Raw genomic sequence first — 25,177 nt, 5'->3', positions numbered from 1 at the left:
ATATATATATATATATATATATATATATAGACATATATATATACATATATATATATAGACTATATATATATATATATATATATATATATAGACTATATATATATATATATAGACTATATATATATATAGACTATATATATATATATATATATATATATATATATATATAGACATATATATATATACATATATATATAGACATATATATATATATATATATATATATATATATATATATATATATATATATAGACTATATATATATATATATATATATATAGACTACATATATATATATATATATATATATATATAGACTACATATATATATATATATATATATATATAGACTACATATATATATATATATATATATATATATATAGACTATATATATATATATATATATATATATATATATATATATATAGACTATATATATATATATATATATATATATATATAGACTATATATATATATATATATAGACTATATATATATATATATATATATATATATATATATAGACTATATATATATATATATATATATATATATATATATATAGACTATATATAGACTATATATATATATATATATATAGACTATATATAGACTATATATATATATATATATATATATATATATATATATATAGACTATATAGACTATATATAGACTATATATATATATATATATATATATATATATATATATATATAGACTATATAGACTATATATAGACTATATATATATATATATATATATATATATATATATATAGACTATATATATATATATATATATATATATATAGACTATATATATATATATATATATAGACTATATATATATATATATATATATATATATATATATATATATATATATATATATATAGACTATATATATATATATATATATATATATATATATATATATATATATATATATATATATATATATATATATATATATATATATATATATATATATATATATATATATATATATATATATATATATATATATATATATATATATATATATATATATATATAGACTATATATATATATATATATATATATATATATATATATATATATATATAGACTATATATATATATATATATATATATATATATATATATATATAGACTATATATATATATATATATATATATATATATATATATATATATATATATATATATATATATATATATATATATATAGACTATATATATATATATATATATATATATATACTATATATATATATATATATATATATATATATATATATATATATATATATATAGACTATATATATATATATATATATATATATATATATATATATATATATATATATATTATATATATATATATATAGAGACTATATATATAGAGACTATATATATATATATATATAGACATATATACATATATATATATATAGACATATATATATAGACATATATACATATATATATATATAGACTATATATATATATACATATATATATATATATATATATATATATATATACTATATATATATATATATATATATATATATATATATATATATATATAGACTATATATATATAGACTATATATATATATATATATACATAGACATATATATATATAGACTATATATATATATATATATAGACTATATATATATATATATATAGACTATATATATATATATATATATATATATATATATATATATATAGACTATATATATATATATAGACTATATATATATATATAGACTATATATATATATATATAGACTATATATATATATATATAGACTATATATATATATATATATATATATATATATATATATATATATATATATATATATATATATATATATATATATATATATATAGACTATATATATATATATATATATATATATATATATATATATATATATATATAGACATATAGACATATATATATATATAGACATATATATATATATATATATATATATATATATATATATATATGTCTATATATATATATATATGTCTATATGTCTATATATATATATATATATATATATATATATATATATATATATATATATATATATATATATAGACATATAGACATATATATATATATAGACATATATATATATATATATATAGACATATATATATATATATATAGACATATATATATATATATATATATATAGACATATATATATATATATATATATATATATATATAGACATATATATATATATAGACATATATATATATATATATATATATATAGACATATATATATATATATATATATATATATATATATAGACATATATATATATATATATATATATATATATATATATATATATACATATATATATATATATATATATATATATATATACATATATATATATATATATATATATATATATATATATATATATATATATATATATATATAGACATATATATATATATAGACATATATATATATATATATAGACATATATATATATATATATATATATATATATATATAGACATATATATATATATATATATATATATATAGACTATATATATATATATATATATAGACTATATATATACTATATATATATATATATATAGAATATATATATAGACTATATATATATATATATAGACTATATATATATATATATAGACTATATATATATATATATAGACTATATATATATATATATATATATATATATATATATATATAGACTATATATATATATATATATAGACTATATATATATATATATATATATATATATATATATATATAGACATATATATATATATATATAGACTATATATATATATATATATAGACTATATATATATATATATATATATAGACTATATATATATATATATATATAGACTATATATATATATATATATAGACTATATATATATATATATATATATAGACTATATATATATATATATATATATATATATATATATATATATATATAGACTATATATATATATATATATAGACTATATATATATATATATATATATATATATATATATATATATATAGACTATATATATATATATATATATATATATATATATATATATATATATATATATATATATATATATATAGACTATATATATATATATAGACTATATATATATATATATATATATATATATATATATAGACTATATATATATATATATATATATATATATATATATATATATATATATATATATATATATATATATATATATATATATATATATATATATATATATATATATATATATATATATATATATATATATATATATATATAGACTATATATATATATAGACTATATATATATATAGACTATATATATATATATATAGACTATATATATATATATAGACTATATATATATATATATATATAGACTATATATATATATATATAGACTATATATATATATATATATATATATATATATATATATATATATATATATATATATATATATATATATAGACTATATATATATAGACTATATATATATATATATATATATATATATATAGACTATATATATAGACATATATATATATATATATATATATATATATAGACTATATATATATATATATATATATATATATATATATATAGACTATATATATATATATATATATTTATATATATATATATATATATATATATATATATATATATATATATAGACTATATATATATATATATATATATATATATATATAGACTATATATATATATATATATATATATATATATAGACTATATATATATATATATATATATATATAGACTATATATATAGACGATATATATATATATATATAGACTATATATATATATATATACATATATATATATATATATAGACATATATATATATATAGACATATATATATATATATATATATATAGACTATATATATATATATAGACTATATATATATATATATATATAGACTATATATATATATATATATATATATATATATATATATAGACTATATATATATATATATATAGACTATATATATATATATATATATATATATATAGACTATATATATAGACTATATATATATATATATATATATATATATATATATATATATATATATATATATAGACTATATATATATATAATATATATATATATATAGACTATATATATAGACTATATATATATATATATATAGACTATATATATATATATATATATATATATATATATAGACTATATATATAGACTATATATATATATATATATAGACTATATATATATATATATATATATATATATATATAGACTATATATATAGACTATATATATATATATATATAGACTATATATATATATATATATATATATATATATATATATATATATAGACTATATATAGACTATATATATATATATATATATATAGACTATATATATATATATATAGACTATATATATATATATAGACTATATATATATATATAGACTATATATATACTATATAGACTATATATATACTATATATATATATAGACTATATATATATATAGACTATATATATATATAGACTATATATATATATATATAGACTATATATATATATATATATATATATATATATATATATATATATATAGACTATATATATATATATATATATATATAGACTATATATATATATATATATATAGACTATATATATATATATATAGACTATATATATATATATATATAGACTATATATATATATATATATATATATATATATATATATATATATATATATATATAGTCTATATATATATATAGTCTATATATATAGTCTATATATATATATATATATATATATATAGACTATATATATATATATATATATATATATATATATATATAGACTATATATATATATATATATATATATATATATATATATATATATATATATATAGTCTATATATATATATAGTCTATATATATAGTCTATATATATATATATATATATATATATAGACTATATATATATATATATAGACTATATATATATATATATATATAGACTATATATATATATATATATATATATATATATATATATATATATAGACTATATATATATATATATATATATATAGACTATATATATATATAGACTATATATATATATATATATAGTCTATATATATATAGACTATATATATATATATATATATATATATATAGACATATATATATATATATATATATATATATATATATATATATAGACTATATATATATATATATATATAGACATATATATATATATATATATATATATATATATATATATATATATATATATAGACATATATAGACTACATATATATATATATAGACATATATATATATATATATATATATATATATATATATATATATATATATAGACTATATATATATATATATATATATAGACTATATATATATATATATATATATATATATATATATATATATATATATATAGACTATATATATATATATATATATATATACTATATATATATATACTATATATATATATACTATATATATATACTATATATATATATACATATATATATACTATATATATATACTATATATATATATATATATATATATATATATATATATATATATATATATATATATATATATATATATATATATATATATATATATATATATATATATATATAGACTATATATATATATATATATATATATATATATATATAGACTATATATAGACTATATATATATATATATAGACTATATATATATATATATATATATATATATATATATATATATATATATATATATATATATATATATATATATATATATATATATAGACTATATATATATATATATATATATATATATATATATAGACTATATATATATATATATATATATATATATATATATATATATATATATAGAGACTATATATAGAGACTATATATATATATATATATATAGACTATATATATATATATATATATATATATATATATATATATATATATATATATATATATAGACTATATATATATATATATATATATATATATATATATATATATATATAGACTATATATATAGACTATATATATATATATATATATATATATATATATATATATATATATATATATATATATATATATATATATAGACTATATATATATATATATATATATATATATATATATATATAGACTATATATATAGACTATATATATAGACTATATATATAGACTATATATATAGACTATATATATAGACTATATATATAGACTATATATATAGACTATATATATAGACTATATATATAGACTATATATATAGACTATATATATAGACTATATATATATATAGACTATATATATATAGACTATATATATATATATATATAGACTATATAGATATATATATATAGACTATATATATATATATATATATATATATATATATATATATATATATATAGACCATATATATATATATATATATATATATAGACTATATATATATATATATATATATATATAGACTATATATATATATATATATATATATATATATATATATATATATATATATATATATATATATATATATATATATATATATATATATATAGACTATATATATATATAGACTATATATATATATAGACTATATATATATAGACTATATATATATATATATATATATATAGACTATATATATATATAGACTATATATATATATATATATATATATATATAGACTATATATATATATAGACTATATATATATATAGACTATATATATATATAGACTATATATATATATATATATACTATATATATATATATATATAGACTATATAGACTATATAGACTATATAGACTATATATATATATATATATATACTATATATATAGACTATATATATATATATATATATAGACTATATATATATATATATATATATATATATATATATATATATATATATATATATATAGACTATATATATATATATATATATATATATATATAGACTATATATATATATATATATATATATATATATATATATATATATATATATATATATATACTATATATATATATATATATACTATATATATATATATATATATATATATATATATATATATATATATACATATATACATATATACTATATATATATATATATATATAGACTATATATATATATATATATATATATACTATATATATATATATATATATATATATATATATATATATATATATATATATATATATATATATATAGACTATATATATATATATATATATATATATATATATATATATATAGACTATATATATATATATATATATAGACTATATATATATATATATGTAGACATATAGACTATATATATATATATATATATGTAGACATATAGACTATATATATATATATATAGACATATATATATAGACTATATATATATATATATATATATATATATATATATATATATATATATATATATATATATATAGACTATATATATATATATATATATATATATATATATATATATATATAGACTATATATATATATATATATATATATATATATATAGACTATATATATATATATATATATATATAGACTATATATATATATATATGTAGACATATAGACTATATATATATATATATATGTAGACATATAGACTATATATATATATATATAGACATATAGACTATATATATAGACTATATATATAGACTATATATATAGACTATATATATATATATATATATATAGACTATATATATATATATATATATATATAGACTATATATATATATATATATATATATATATATATATATATATAGACTATATATATATATATATATATATATATATATATATAGACTATATATATAGACTATATATATAGACTATATATATATATATATATATATATATATATATATATATAGACTATATATATATATATATATATATATATATATATATATATATAGACTATATATATATATATATATATATATATATATATATATAGACTATATATATATATATATATATATATATATATATATATATATATATATATATATATAGACTATCTATATATATATATATATATATATATATATATATATATATATATATATATATATATATAGACTATATATATATATATATATATATATATATATATAGACTATATATATATATATATATAGACTATATATATATATATATATATATAGACTATATATATATATATATATATAGACTATATATATATATATAGACTATATATATATATATATATATAGACTATATATAGACTATATATAGACTATATATATAGACTATATATATAGACTATATATATAGACTATATATATAGACTATATATATAGACTATATATATAGACTATATATATATATAGACTATATATATATAGACTATATATATATAGACTATATATATATATATATATATAGACTATATATATATATATATATATAGATATATATATATATATATATATAGACTATATATATATATATATATAGACTATATATAGACTATATATATGTATATATATATATATAGACTATATATATATATATATATATATATATATATATAGACTATATATATATATATATATATATATATATATATATATATATATATAGACTATATATATATATATATATATATATATATATATATATATATATATATATACTATATATATATATATATATATAGACTATATATATATATATATAGACTATATATATATATATATATATATATATATATATATATAGACAATATATATATATATATATAGACTATATATATATATATAGACTAATATATATATATATATATATATATATATAGACTATATATATATATATAGACTATATATATATATATAGACTATATATATATATATAGACTATATATATATATAGACTATATATATATATATATATATATATAGACTATATATATATATATATAGACTATATATATATAGACTATATATATATATATATATATATATAGACTATATATATATATAGACTATATATATATATATAGACTATATATATATATATATATAGACTATATATATATATAGACTATATATATATATATATATACTATATATATATATATATATATATAGACTATATATATAGAATATATATATATATATATATATATATATATATATATATATATATATATATATATAGACTATATATATATATAGACTATATATATATATATATAGACTATATATATATATATATAGACTATATATATATATAGACTATATATATATATATATATAGACTATATATATATATATATATAGACTATATATATATATATATATAGACTATATATATATATATATATAGACTATATATATATATATATAGACTATATATATATATATATATATATATATATAGACTATATAAATATATATATATAGACTATATATATATATATATATAGACTATATATATATATATATAGACTATATATATATATATATAGACTATATATATATATATAGACTATATATATATATATAGACTATATATATATATAGACTATATATATATATATATATATATATATATATATATATATATATATAGACTATATATATAGACTATATATATATATATATATATATATATAGACTATATATATATATATATATATATATATATAGACTATATATATAGACTATATATATATATAGACTATATATATAGACTATATATATAGACTATATATATATATATATATATATATATATATATATATATATATATATATATATATATATATATATATATATATATATATATACACTATATATATATATATACACTATATATATATATATATATATATACACTATATATATATATATATATATATATATATATATACACTATATATATACTATATATATATATATATATATATATATATATATATATATAGTCACCGTCCGGACATAATTACCATCCAGATATGTCAACAGAAGGCAGTGTGAGGGGAGGGCAAGGTACAACAGTGTGAGGGGATGGTCTATCCAGAGATAACCACTGTCCGGACACGTCTGGAGATAACTACCAACCGGACAACGGGTATACTAAGTGGGGGGTGGGGATTGAGTAGGGGAGAGAGAGGGGTGGAGGAGTGAGACGGTAGGGAGATCGAGGAGGGGCGGAGGAACGAGGAATCAGCGGGGAGTGAGGAAGGGTGGGGGAGTGAAGAGGGGTGGGGGAAGGGAAAGCAGCGTGAAGGGAGGGGAAAGAAGTATGAGGGGAGGGGAGGGGAAGGGAGCGTGAGGGGAGGGCAAGGGAAAAGAGCGTGAGGGGAGGATCTGCCTGGACCTAACCATTTGGACACGTTCAGAGAATAATACAATGAGAGATTTATTTCCTCCTTCCCCCAACTTTGCTAAAAACTAGTAAAACAGCCATTTCATCAATGGCCAAAAAAACCTCGTGAACTATCAATATAAATCAATGCTTCAATAAAATATTTAGGAACTGTATGATAAGGGGATCACTTTCGGTACACGGATTTTTGCACGTGTGGTTGAAGCTACAGATGCGAGGCGTGATGTTGGCTTAATGGCTAGGGTGGCAGGCTTTGTATCCGAGGGTCCTGAGTTCAAATCCCACTCACCTGTTGAATTAATACCAGGTGGGGTTAACTCGGCATGTCATCCTTCCGAGGTCGGTAAAATGAGTGCCGGCATGCTGGTATACTGTGGCGGAGTGGCAACCCGTCCAGGATTGTGCCCAATACCCAAGGAGACTGCTTCGGCAGCACCAACGCTCTGCACAGAGTATGGTCCCAATCTCCTCTCCTCCTGCTGCTGCTGCTTCCACCTCAATAAAGCTAAGTTTTTCCGATCCGGATCTGTCGTGTTTTTCTGTTACATCTTCATCCCTGTGTTGCTGTTTGTGTTTCTGTCCAATTTTCCATGTTATATCGTACCTTGTTGTGCTGAATTTGTCAAATTCGTTTTCCTGTTGTTGAAGGCCTACTCCTTGGGTAACAGCTGGGAAAAAACATTGTGTGCCTTTTGTCTCAGTGTTCCTCAATTTGCTTCTTTCTTTCCATATATTGTACTTTCTTCCTCCTCAATATTATCCTATTTATCCTCCTCACTTCAAAAAAAAATAAAAACAAACAAAAACAATAACCCAACCACACCCTCTTCCACCCCATCCCACCCCTTTCCAAATTTCCAGTTTTTCCTTCCTGAGAGCTTCTGCATCCATCTTCTCCATCCCATGCGTCATCCCATGCGTCCTCCCCTACCCCTCCTTCCTCCCCACACTCATTAATTTGTCGAAGTCCACCTCTGCTGCTAGTGTCTCCTCCACCCCCACCCCCACTCCCTCCCTCTACTGTTCCTTTTGTTCACTTGCGTCCTGATTTGTTCATTGTTCGAACTCTTCCACGAGCCTTGACTATGGACAGACACAAAAAAGAACAATATAAGAAAATTCTTGTTTTCTTCAAATCTACTCACAATCGGGCTATTTAGATTTAATGCCAACATAGCAATGCTACCATACTGATTGGATGGGAGATGTTCTCATAATCTTCACATCTTTCCTGCAATTCTAAAAAAAAAAACATCCTGCAATAAGTAAATGTAAGCTCGGTTATAACCTGTGCGGTTATGTTTGTCCATTTCCAAATTCTTTCCAGATATTTGAAGCTGAAACCACCCTCCCTCTTCTCGAGGCACAGAACAGACCACATTTACAAAAAATAAATAAATCTCTCTCCAAACTCCACAACAGAACCTTACAGGAGTGCACAATACAAATCCAAGCCCTTACAAGTCTGGGCTGAGCGATTTGCAGCACTACCTGGAAATTAGAGTCATTCTATAATAATCAGAAGGCAGCGTCATGTGTATAATGTCTCAAAACAGAGCGCTGGTTTACCAATGAAACACGGTGAATGCAAATCCGAGACGTTTGTTGTTACACTACTCACAGCTGCATGCTGTGTTCAAGAGCAAGAAGCAAAGGAAAATTCAAGAAAAAATATTTTCCACACAAATGTCAAAACTCCATGAAATTATTCATTATTACTCACAGAAACAAACTGCTTCAAGCGTAATGAAACAACAGTGACTGTGAAATGGTGAGTGAGCACCGCCCACAGTACGTGGACGTGTACACAGGTACATCTCCTTGCTTTCTGCCAGGAGCTTGTGAAAATAGATTTACACTGCATGTACATTGTGAGTGAGTATCAAACTGATTGCAAGTCCATCAGTCCAGGAAAGGTTCAATATCTTCTGGATTTGGTTCTCAAATATTTTACGAGTACCCTTTTTATTTCTCTTTTTTTTTTTCTTCTTATTTTACATGCTCATAGTGAAGCTAACACACACACACACACACACACACACACACACACACACACACACACACACACACACACACACACACACACACACACACACACACACACACACACACACACACACACACACACACACACACGACTGCTAAATTAGACAAACGCAGCCACTGAGCTTGGGGGAAGTGGGGAGGTGCTGTCACTTCCCACTGTACTCTGGGTAACAGCGCCAACACAACAATGGGACCGCTTTTCTTACCGCACTCATCGGGGCAATTGGTAATAGTCGTTTTCATCAAGTTTAGTTGGAGTACAAAGTGGACGTGGATGTGCTTTGTATTTTCAGATGCTTTCTAGTTTTGCACTGGTTTTCACCATCGGTTTCGCGAATGTAGGTTGCACTCATGGTACGCCTCAGGTAATAGCTTTCAAATGGAGCAATAACTCCCTGGTCCATAATCGGCTGCAAAGAGTGCCTTCAGTAAGTATTCACACCCCTTGACTTTTTCACATTTTGTTGTGTTACAGTCTGAATTTAAAATGGATTGAATTTTAAAATAAAATTGACACTGATAATAAAATAAAATAAAAAAAATCTGTGATAAAAAAACATAATACCCCATAACACAAAAGGAAAACATTTTTTCAGACATTTTTATAAATCAATTAAAAATGAAAAGCTGAAAAGTCTTGGATCAATAAGTATTCAACCCCTTTGCTTTGACACTCCAAGTTGAACTCTAGTGCATCCAATTTCCTTTGGTCATCCTTGAGATGTCTCTACAACTCGAATGGAGTCCACCTGTGGCCAAATTCAATTGATTGGACATGATTTAGAAAGAAACACCTTTCAATGTGAGGTCCCACAGTTGAGAGCAGAAACTCTACCATGAAGTCCAAGGAACTGTCTTTAGAACTCTGAGATAGAATTGTGAGGAGGCACAGATCTGGGGAAGGGGATAAAACAATTTCTAGTGTTGACCCGAGAGCACAGTGAGCTCCATCATTAGGAAATGGAAAGAATGTGGAACTGCCCAGACTCTTCCTAGAGCTGGCCGTCTGACCAAACTGAGCAACTGGGAAAGAAGGATCTTGGTCTGGGAGGTGACCAAGAACATAATGACCACTCTGACATAACTACAGGGTCCATTGGCTGAGATTACATGCTGGAAGGACAACAATCTCTGCAACACTTTACAAATCTAGGCTTTATGGGAGATTGGCCAGACGGAAACCACTCCTGAGATAAAGGCACGTGACAGCATGCCTGGCGTTTGCAAAAAGGCATGTGAAAGACTCTGAGAGCATGAGGGAAAAGATTCTGTGGTCTGATGTGACAAAAATTGAACTCTTTGGCCTGAATGCAAAGCGCCACGTCTGGCAGAAACTGAGCACAGCTCATCACTCACCGAACACCATCTCTACCGTGAAGCATGGTGGTGACAGCATGATGCTCTGGTGATACTTTTCAGCAGCATGGACTGGGAGACTTGTAAGGATAGAGGGAACAATGAATGAAGCCAAATCCTTGAGGAGAACCTGCTTCAGAGTGCAAAAGACCTTCGACTGTGGCGAAGATTTACATTCCAACAGAACAATGACCCCAAGAATACAGCCAAAGCAACAGTGTAATGGCTTCAGAACAAGAATGTGAAAGCCTTCGAATGGCTCAGCCTAAGCCCAGACTAAAATCACATTGAGAATCTGTGGAAATACTTGAAGATTGCTGCTCACCGATGCTCTCCATTCAACTTGACAGATAATGATCAAATCTGCAAGGAAGAATGGAAGAAAATCTCCAAATCCAGATGTGCAAAGATGATACAGACATACCAAAGAAGACACCAAGCTGTAATCACTGCCAAAAGTGCTTCCTCAGAGTATTGACTCAGGGGGTTGAATACTTTTTTTGTGCAAGACATTTCAGCTTTTCATTAATTGGTACAAATTTCTAAAAACATGTTTGTGTGGATCGGTGACAAAAAATATATAAATTTAATCCATTTTAAATTCAGGTTGTAACACAAAAAAATGTGACAAAAGTCAAGGGGTGTGAATACTTTCTGAAGGCACTGTAAGTGAGGTCATATTGTGCAGCCAACATTCAACTTACACATTATCACACAAGTCTTACACATCATCAAAGCGGTTCTGGAGAAGAAGATTTTTTTCCTTTGTTTTTTTTAAAGCAATGTGGCTGCCAAACCACATGACTGATGATGTCATAAAAAAAAAACATTTCTGTCGACCAATCGATCCCTAGATTTTCATACCTCTCAAATTTTCATACTGATCGAATGCGGTGTCATACATGTCGAATTTTGACAAGGATACCACTTCAGAGGATGTCATAGTCAAATCACCCTTATTTTCCCCATGCAGCACAGTTGCCAGGTGCCAAGTTTCAATTATTTCCATGGTGCAGTTTAGGATATACAGAGGTCCAAAGTTTTCCGTTTTTCCAACATGACTGCCACACCACGTGACCTGTGACATCATAATTATTAAAAATTCTGCATGAGTCGTCACATCTATGGTGAAAATTGTGTCAATCGGATAAGCGGTTGCAGAGAATACAGAGAAAATTCACATGGACGTACCTACATATGTATGGATAACCCAAAAACAATGCCGCCAGAGACTTCATCACCGGTGGCATAAACTGGTTTAATATTTTATGGTGAGAGATTCCAAAAAATGGATCCCGCTCATGCAATATAAATGACATAACTATATATATATATATATATATATATATATATATATATATATATATATATATATATATATATATATATATATATATATATATATAGTTGGGGTGGAGGGGGGAGGGGGGGAGGAAATATCAACTTGTAATGGTAATGACAGGAAAACTGGACAAAAAAACTTACATCATCCTTCAAACAAGCCACACATGGGTTACACTCTGACCTGAAGCAAGGTCGGCGTCGGCCTGAGGTCCATGCTGGAGCCTGCGAGCGCGTACTGCTCCAACAGCAAGATCAGTGCCGTGACTTCCAGTGCTCACATCAGAGTTTGCACTCTCATGCTCATCAGGCTGGAGAGAAAGCGCAAAATAGGAATAAGTACAGCATGTATGTCCAATGCATGTCTGTAAAAGCATCCTCATGCTTATTGAGGAAGTTGCTCAGTTAAAACATGCTTCTCTCATCATCATCATCATCATGCAACATGCCATTTGCAGAGTGTTGGTGCTGCCAAAACAGTTAATAGACTACAATCCTGGTCAGATCACCACTCAGGGAAGGAATTTAGAACTTGGTCAGGGTGCCGGCAAAAGCTGGCCGAATCTTCAAGATACACATCGTGGGATCTTTGCCATCCACCAACTAATGACAGCAGATGGGATGCCCACTTTAACGTCCATCCGAGGGACAGCACACACATTTATGAATCACCCCGCCTGTGGAAAACCAAGATGACAGTTTATAGCTGGCTCGGGATTCAAATCCACGCTAGACAGCTTAGAGGTGAATGTGCGTACCTCTTGGCCACCCTGCCAGCCTTGCTTCTGTCATCGCTTAAAGTAAATCATCAGCAGCTCCTCAGCGTAATTGACATTGGCTTGGTTTATACCATCGTCACACTCATCCCCTGCAGGATACTTATCAAAGAACATGCGGCACATACACACCATGCCATAGCCCTGTGTTCCCTCAGTCACACTATCACACCTGGGCAGCACAAGTGAAACTTGCAGAGTGGGAACGCAAGCATAATTCTGAAAATGATAGAATACCCTCATAATGTTTGCTTTGGCCTACAGATGACTGCCATTGGTTGAACGAAGGAGAATGCTATTTTTTATTTTTTTCACAGATTGTGCAAACACCTTTGGCTGGTATGCACGGACACAGTCACACACAAGCAAGCATGTGAAAGAGGTGAGTGACAGACAGTGAAGGCCAGTTAACCAGCCATGGTGTGGAGGTAAGTAGGTGGACAAAGGATAAAAACACAAACCTTATCTGAATGAGTATATGCAGGTAGATAGAGAGGGTATTGGAAGCAAGAATAGATTTGACCAACAATAAGAGTGTTTCCAATGCCACACTGTCAAACCTGCTCTGGGCTGACATGACTCCTTTTGCAATTAATTTCTGCACATTTACTTCACCAAATGCGATATTTTAGACCTCTGTTTTAAAAAGAAATGACTGAATTATTTCCAGAGGTCTTTATAACGGGGAAACCATCTCTACTGATGATCAATGTTAACATTTTTATTAAAGATACAAAATTTCAGCTCATTGAAGGGCAAGGTGGCAGAGGACAAAAGCCAATGGATTGAAAGTGTGGCAACAGGTGGACATAACAAGCAAGCAAACGAATGAACCAGCAGGAAAAGAAGAGGGAGAGAAGGGAAGGAAACACAGGAACCAGCAAGCAATAGGATTCATTTGACTGCAGTCCTCCATCAAAGGTGTCAAATTGAAAATAAAGTTATGCCTAAATCTATGATTGGGACCCGCTTCCATCAAGTGCATTAAATATATACATATAGGTATGTATATGTAGTGGCCATAAAGTCTGGAAACAGATTTTAAAAAACCTTCCCTAACTGGATTGGATGACATGGCCCTGTGGATTGGGCTGCATGTTTGCCAGATCTGAACCCCCTTGATTACTTCTTGGGTATGCTGAAGGTGCAGATTTATTTCATGAAAATCAGAGACAACTCATCTGAAGCAACGCATCGCGGATTGATGGAAATGCTGCATGAGTGCAACATGTTCAATGCAATTTTGCACAGCGCATTCAATTGTGCATTTCTCATGAGGGACAAAGCATTGAACATGTCATGTAATGTCATTGAACATATCATATATTGAAATGTAATGTCAATAAACCATTTAGAATGTATAATTCAGCTATGTTGCCAGACTTTATGGCCACCCTGTACATACAATGACGACACTATATATATATATATATATATATATATATATATATATATATATATATATATATATATATATATATATATATATATATATATATATATATATCATACAATTACATGTATTTAAAAATTGGGATTTTTTTCAGATTTTTCATATGCAAGTATGTGCCACAGCACATTACCTACTGAGAGTGGGCCGATAAGGGCACTCCCACGAGTCCCACCCAGAGGGCAGGAGTACCCACTCGTACTTAATTAAATTCAATAACACTCAGAGAAAATTATCCAAAACAACAGCAATAATTGATTTGCAATACATGTCCCTTACCGATGTGATATTTTCTAAGTCCCAAAAGGGCATAACTGTGAAAAATTGACAAAACGTCCTGAAACTTGAACTTTTTCTGTTACTTGTAATAATAAAGCCATGTAACTTGGTACATTTGAGTGTGTTTAAGGGTATGGGGGAAAAAAAGTCTGGAAAACCACAGGTGGGTCGGACGGACGGACGGACGGACGGACAGATTATAAATAAATAAACTGGGGTAAACACTGGCTCAAAATACTGCAGCAATGCATGGGTTTAAATGCAAAGCTGTCAAACAACCTTTTCTGACCTTGTTTCAACCTTTTGACTATGCTTGTAAATACTGCTTACAAATTCGAGAGAATCAAAAACACATCGCTTGCACATTATGGCTGGATGGTGTGGAAATGTGGGAGGCATTCAAAGGTGTGGGTTCATGTCTGGTGACACTGAGGATTCGGATTCCTATTTTTAATTTTTTTTTGAATACCAACTTGGTACGAGGAGAATTACAATATCGTCAGATGAGATTTTGCACAAAAAACACAAGTCGCTTCAAAAATGTAGGCTCCACAGGCGGAAACAGCTGCCCAGCAAGGCAAGGCTCAGGTCACACATTTCGACCATTGAGTAAGCTTCCTTCAGAACAGTGCAGGCAAGGCGTGCAATGTGTTGAGCAAGAGAAGACATCACGTGACATAAATATGCAGATGATGATCCCTCATTTTGTTTCAAATCACCACCCTGCATGTGACATTGGGTGAAGTGGGAATAGATGAGATGTACGCATGTGTGTGGCCTAATCTTTTTATTTTTTTTCCAAATACTTCAATCTCAGACATGAAACGTTTTGTTTTGTTTTTAATAATAATCCAAAACATAATACTATCAAAGCTGAAAAACCATCATATATTACCTTTTATCTATATGTACTAAGCTGAACTATCCTAAATTGCAATATGTTGTACAATGCTACATCTACCTGTATAATATTGCATTATTTTGTCCTATGATTTAACATGTTGCAATAATCTGAATGAAGGGGGGAACTAACATGTATTGGGTCATTGGGACATCCCCTATAACAGCTGAGGCGATGCGTCCCAATACACCTCCGTTTCCCCCTACAGGTTATTGCAACATGTTATAGCATCGTGAAATACAGGATAACAAGAGTAAGAATTGCTTTGCGATGCATGTCCCCAACTGATGTGATATTTCCTAAATCTAAAAATGGCATAACTCGATGAAAAAATGACAAAATGCACTGAAACTTGAACTTGTTCTGTAACTTATCATAATAAAGCAATGTACCAAGTTTCAGTTGAATATGTTAAAAAGGTATGGGAGGGGAAGAGGGGGGATATCGGAAAAACCACAGGTGGGACGGACAGACGGAGAGCAAATCTAGTTTCCTCCGGTGAAACTGGTGGGGTACTAATAAGACAGAATGAAAGTTAATACAGGTTCTAACTCCTTTCTGTCTGAGATTATGTACAAAAGCTAAGACAATGCCCCCCCCACCTCCGCCAACACGCACGCACGCACGCACGCACGCACGCACGCACGCACGCACGCACGCACACACACACACACACACACACACACACACGATAGACGTTTGGCCATCTGCATAAAATTGCATTCAGGTGATGCATCCCTCACCCCTTGGAGGATGTTTATCAACTGGCACGCGGTTCCTGCACAGTCCCACATGAAGAACACTCCTTGGCCGAAACGTCGGACCTCAGCCTTGTCTTGTTGGGCAGCTATACAACTTACTGGTTGTTCATTCTTCAATATTGTTCTTCCCAAACTACAGCCAGTTTTTGCAAATCCAGCTGGCCTATTAATAACCTTCAGGGAGGAGGTAAATCAGGCTGCCCTGTCTGGTCTACGTGCAGTGGCAGTCCACATTTTATGGTCCACTCTTAAATGCCTCAGGGCAAGTTGTGAACGGCAATAAAACACCGACTATAAAAGGCGGTGCTGGCAACATCATCCAAACTCAAACAAATGAATAAAAATCGACTTTTGCATGATGCAATTGTTGGCAGCCTTGGTGTTTGTATTGGGACAAAGTACTGCCCGATACATCGAGAAAAGGGGTGCTGTCGCTGAAACAAAATAAAGGTGGAAAAAGTCTGACTTTGGCAGTCACCAAAAATCAAACTGAAGCATAGATTTTATAAAGAGCAATCAAAGATTGCAGACCCTCACTCAGACTTGTTTTGTGTGGTGTTTGTGTAGTTTTTTTGTGTCGTAATTGGAGACATAATTGGAACTGCCACTTTATAACTGCTGGGGGTGATGACCGGGTACAAAGATGTCCCACTTTGATGCAACCACGCTTTCATTGGACACCCGACCCTGACCCATGACGTTTTTCATTATTATTCAATTTAATTTAGAATGAGATTTCTAAATAAAATAAATTGCAATAAAATTAATTCAATTAAAGTCAAATGGAAGACCAAATCAGTACAGTCCTGCATTGGAGTAATCAGAAGGAACCCAAACAAGCAAAAAGCAAAGATGAAGTAATCAGGAGGAACCTGGATAGGATTCACATTTCAGCTGATAATCCTCTACGCTCAAACCCATCCAGGCACAGCCAAGGGAGCCTCATTCAAAAACAAATATATATATATATATATATATATATATATATATATATATATATATATATATATATATATATATATATATATTCTGCCTGCCAGACCATGCATCTAATCAAGTTGAAATTTAAAACAAGTATTCCTAATCATTACTAGATCCTAATTGTGAAGTTTCATGTCGATCGATTAAGCGGTTCAAGAGAAAACATAATTTAATATTTTCCTTCAATCCAATATGGCTGCCAAACCATGTGACCTATGATATCATGTGTGAACCTTTTGTTCCTCGTGGATAGGCAGTCATATGTGTGAAGTGTTGCCTCGATCTGTTCAGCCACTTCAGAGAAGATTTTTGAAGGTTTTTTATCTTGCCAAAACGAAGTTTTTGCAAGATATGTTAGTCAGCTTGTATGTTTTTTTTTGTTTGTTTTTTGGTTTGTTTGTTTGTCTGTAATCATGTATAAAAAATCTGCAGAGCACAGTTATCATTGGAAATTTTTGTAACTTCGCATATCAGAGGCCTATAGAGGTCCCTTTCAGTGCACAAAATTTTGAAGGTCAAGGTCAAAGGTCAAGGTCACTTTGTCGCAAATCAGGGGAGTCGACGAAACCCTTATTTTTTGAGTAATTGTGATCGGATCGTCTTCAAACTTCATGGGAATATAGTTCATGGTCTGGCGCTAAGCTGATTAATTTTTGGTGGCAATTGGCCTTGACCTTCATGGTTAGCGCCTGAGGTCAAACATATTTGACCCCAAGGTCAAATTTTCAAGTTTTAGGAACCATATCGTGTAGTACCTCAAATTGAACACCTCGATGAGTGCTTTCTAGATATGTCAAGCTTGAGACATTATGACGTCATTTGGTGACGTTATGAGGCAAACGCATATTTATCTTGCCAAAACGAAGTTTTTACGAGATATGTTAGTCAGCTTGTATGGTTTTTTTTTGTTTGTTTGTTTGTTTGTTTGTCTGTAATCACGTAGAAAAAAATTCTGCAGAGCACAGTTATCATCGGAAATTTTTGTAACTTCGCATATCAGAGGCCTATAGAGGTCCCTTTCAGTGCACACAATTTTGAAGGTCAAGGTCACTTTGGTGTAAATCAGGGGAGTTGACGCAACCCTTATTTTTTGAGTAATTTTGATCGGATCGTCTTCAAACTTTATGGGAATATAGTTCATGGTCTGGCGCTCAGCTGATTATTTTTTGGTGGCGATTGGCCTTGACCTTCATATGTTTTTTTTTTTTGGTCTGTAATCACGTATAAATCACTCTGCACAGCACAGTTATCATTGGAAATTTTTGTAACTTCGCATATGAGAGGCCTATAGAGGTCCCTTTCAGTGCACAAAATTTTGAAGGTCAAGGTCACTTTGTCGCAAATCAGGGGAGTCGACGAATCCCTTATATTTTGAGTAATTTTGATTAAATAGTCTTCAAACTTCATGGGAATATAGTTCATGGTCTGGCACTCAGCTGATAAACACAAAAAATAAACCAATGTCACCCGCAGGGTGACCCGTATCTTGCCAAAAGGTGACCACGTGTGACTTTTTTAAGGTCACACTGAGGTGAACAGAGCTGCTATCCACCAGGAGCGACTCCCGTGAGGAATATCTGCCTACGAGAGATTCCGATGAGAATCGTTCTACAGAGTAACCATGAAAAATATGCTTTTGCCTCATAACGTCACCAAATGACGTCATAATGTCTCAAGCTTGACATATCTTGAAAGCACTCATCGAGGTGTTCAATTTGAAGTACTACACGATATGGTTCCTAAAACTTGAAAATTTCACCTTGGGGTCGAATATGTTTGACCTCAGGTGATAACCATGAAGGTCAAGGCCAATCGCCACCAAAAATTAATCAGCTGAGCGCCAGACCATGAACTATATTACCATGAAGTTTGAAGACGATCCGATCAAAATTACCCAAAAAATAAGGGTTTCGTCAACTCCCCTGATTTGCACCAAAGTGACCTTGACCTTCAAAATTGTGTGCACTGAAAGGGACCTCTATAGGCCTCTGATATGCGAAGTTACAAAAATTTCCGATGATAACTGCTCTGCAGAATTTTTTATACGTGATTACAGACAAACAAACAAACAAACAAACAAACAAACAAAAAAAAACCATACAAGCTGACTAACATATCTCGCAAAAACTTCGTTTTGGCAAGATAAATATGCGTTTGCCTCATAACGTCACCAAATGACGTCATAATGTCTCAAGCTTGACATATCGAGAAAGCACTCATCGAGGTGTTCAATTTGAGGTACTACACTATATGGTTCCTAAAACTTGAAAATTTGACCTTGGGGTCAAATATGTTTGACCTCAGGCGCTAACCATGAAGGTCAAGGCCAATCGCCACCAAAAATTAATCAGCTGAGCACCAGACCATGAACTATATTACCATGAAGTTTGAAGACGATCCGATCAAAATTACTCAAAAAATAAGGGTTTCGTCAACTCCCCTGATTTGCACCGAAGTGACCTTGACCTTCAAAATTGTGTGCAGTGAAAGGGACCTCTATAGGCCTCTGATATGCGAAGTTACAAAAATTTCCGATGATAACTGCTCTGCAGAATTTTTTTATACGTGATTACAGACAAACAAACAAACAAAAATAAATAAATAAATAAATAAAACATACAAGCTGACTAACATATCTTGAAAAAAACTTCGTTTTGGCAAGATAAAAAGTTATGGACGGACACACAGACACACACAGTGAGGGACGGGCTGACAATTATACTGCCCTTTCAGCCCAGCACCCAAAATTCAACCCATCACACAACCACCTCCCGCAATCCCAATCCTTCAAAGCGAGGTTCACTGAAGGTAATAAGAAAAAAATTACCCTCGTGTGGGGGTGATGGTCATCTCTATAATGTTTTTTACTATCATCGATGAACCGTTGCCAGATATCTCCTAAAATGACAGAGTAGATAGGTTTTGAAAATGGCAACTTTCACAACTTTCGTGACCTTGACCCTGACCTCGAATCCGGGAAAAAAATATGTCGTTGGGTATCACTCATCGACCTCTACTCACATACCAAATTTCATCAAGATCGGAAGTAAAAAGTTTTCTTTGTACCGGGAGGTGTTTTTGACCATCTTCCAGGTTACGTGGCGGCCAAACGGGAAGTGAATTCAAAAATCTGTCCGGTTAAATACAAGATAATATTTTTTACTATCATAATCAATAAACAGTTGCCGAATATCTTGTAGAATGGCAGACTAGATAGGTTTTGAAAATGGCGATTTTTACAACTTACGTGACCTCATAACCTTGAGCCTGAACTTGAACCCGGACAAAAGTTATATCGTTGTGCAACACTCATCGACCTCTACCCACATACTAAGTTTCATCAAGATCAGAAAGAAAAATTGTTGATGGACGTACGGACGGACATTTGGACCGGCTTTATTAGGTCATCTCGGTAGAGATGCTCTAACTATTGAAACAAATATTGCTCACACACCCGCAAGACAGGTTCCACAGAGATTCTGCCGAATGAAGTTATCATGTCCTGGTCATATAATGCAGGCACAGTTTTGAACAGTGCAAAAGGTGGAGGGGGGGGGAGTACATGCATGTGCTCCACGTTGAAGGTGTGAGACCAAAAAAAAAAAGAAAGAAACATAAACTGGTTGATACAAGAGGAATTACTTAACACTGAAGAAATTTGCAAAAAATTATTCGTTCATTTTCCAATGTAATAAATGGAGAACATGAACACACTAAATGGCTAATTGACATTACATTTTCTCCATGCAAAGCAGGTCCGCTTCTGAAAACACTCCCCAAGGGCGTCTGTATTAACCTCCGACAGTTTCAACTCAATGCCAACCCCCTCCACCGCTGAAAAAAAACGATCACACCATATGCTACTAGAAACAAGAAACAACAAGGCTCCCCCGCACACACTCTCCCCAGAAAACCTTTCAACACCTGTAGTTTTGGTGTGCAAAAGGAACTGGTGGGATGGAGCCGAGCCGAGTGTCGTGCCAAGCTGGCGTGGAAAAGCCATGATCGCTGGGGCAGTGAGCATTTGTACACGTGCCTGTAATGCGTCTCGCATTACAGGCAGACCAAACCAGCCCACGGACACATATCCACATCTGAGAGCAGACAGACCCAGGGGAGAGTCCCGAATCGGGGTCAAACCCCGGGCCTCTTGCGTTTGTGGTTCTGTAAGCGGAGAAAAGTAAATTCTCCTCTTGGCTTTGACACCTCGATACAAAACTACACGAAGTTCAGCTTGCTTCGAGGGTTCAGCACCATGCCCCAAACTAGCATACAGCAAGGTGAGCAACAAGGCGATGAATCAGAAGAATATGCAACCACAAAAAGACAGCAAGGATGATATAATATGATGCCAAGTGGTCGGAAAATACGAGCTTCACACACAAAGATCTTACAACTCATGCGAGAATTAAAACAAAGGGATCAATTGCATTTGTATTTGCTGAGATTCACACACAAGTCTATTCTTGTCAATAAAGGGTGGTTTTCTTTTCATACCGACCGAAACATGGCCTCACAGCATGTACAATTTTTCATAAATTTGTGCAACTGTCTACTCGCGTTCTGAGTTATCTCTCCTGGGTTCAAATCTCGACCCAGCTATAAACGGTCATTCTGGTGTTTCACATTCATGCACCAGCCATTGGAAAGATTTTAAGCCAGAAGACCCATCTGCT

The 25,177-nt window shown here is 27.3% G+C and overlaps 1 protein-coding gene across 4 annotated transcripts in view; it reads right to left on the bottom strand.

The window, feature by feature from the left end:
* VPS13B (vacuolar protein sorting 13 homolog B) overlaps window positions 1–25,177 on the bottom strand; it is a 616,840-nt gene that overhangs the window by 501,635 nt on the left and 90,028 nt on the right. For all 4 annotated transcript variants that reach the window (XM_085896658.1, XM_085896654.1, XM_085896653.1 and 1 more), the window contains exon 4: window positions 15,538–15,664. In XM_085896658.1, coding sequence (XP_085752784.1) covers window positions 15,538–15,664 — 127 coding nt within the window. The remainder of the gene's footprint in view (window positions 1–15,537; window positions 15,665–25,177) is intronic.

The sequence above is a fragment of the Eptatretus burgeri genome, chromosome 9 (assembly GCF_056783735.1).
Source record: "Eptatretus burgeri isolate ZD-2024b chromosome 9, Ebu_testis_v1, whole genome shotgun sequence".
NCBI classification, from domain to species: domain Eukaryota; kingdom Metazoa; phylum Chordata; class Myxini; order Myxiniformes; family Myxinidae; genus Eptatretus; species Eptatretus burgeri.
This window is presented reverse-complemented; position numbering and strand designations above follow the sequence as displayed.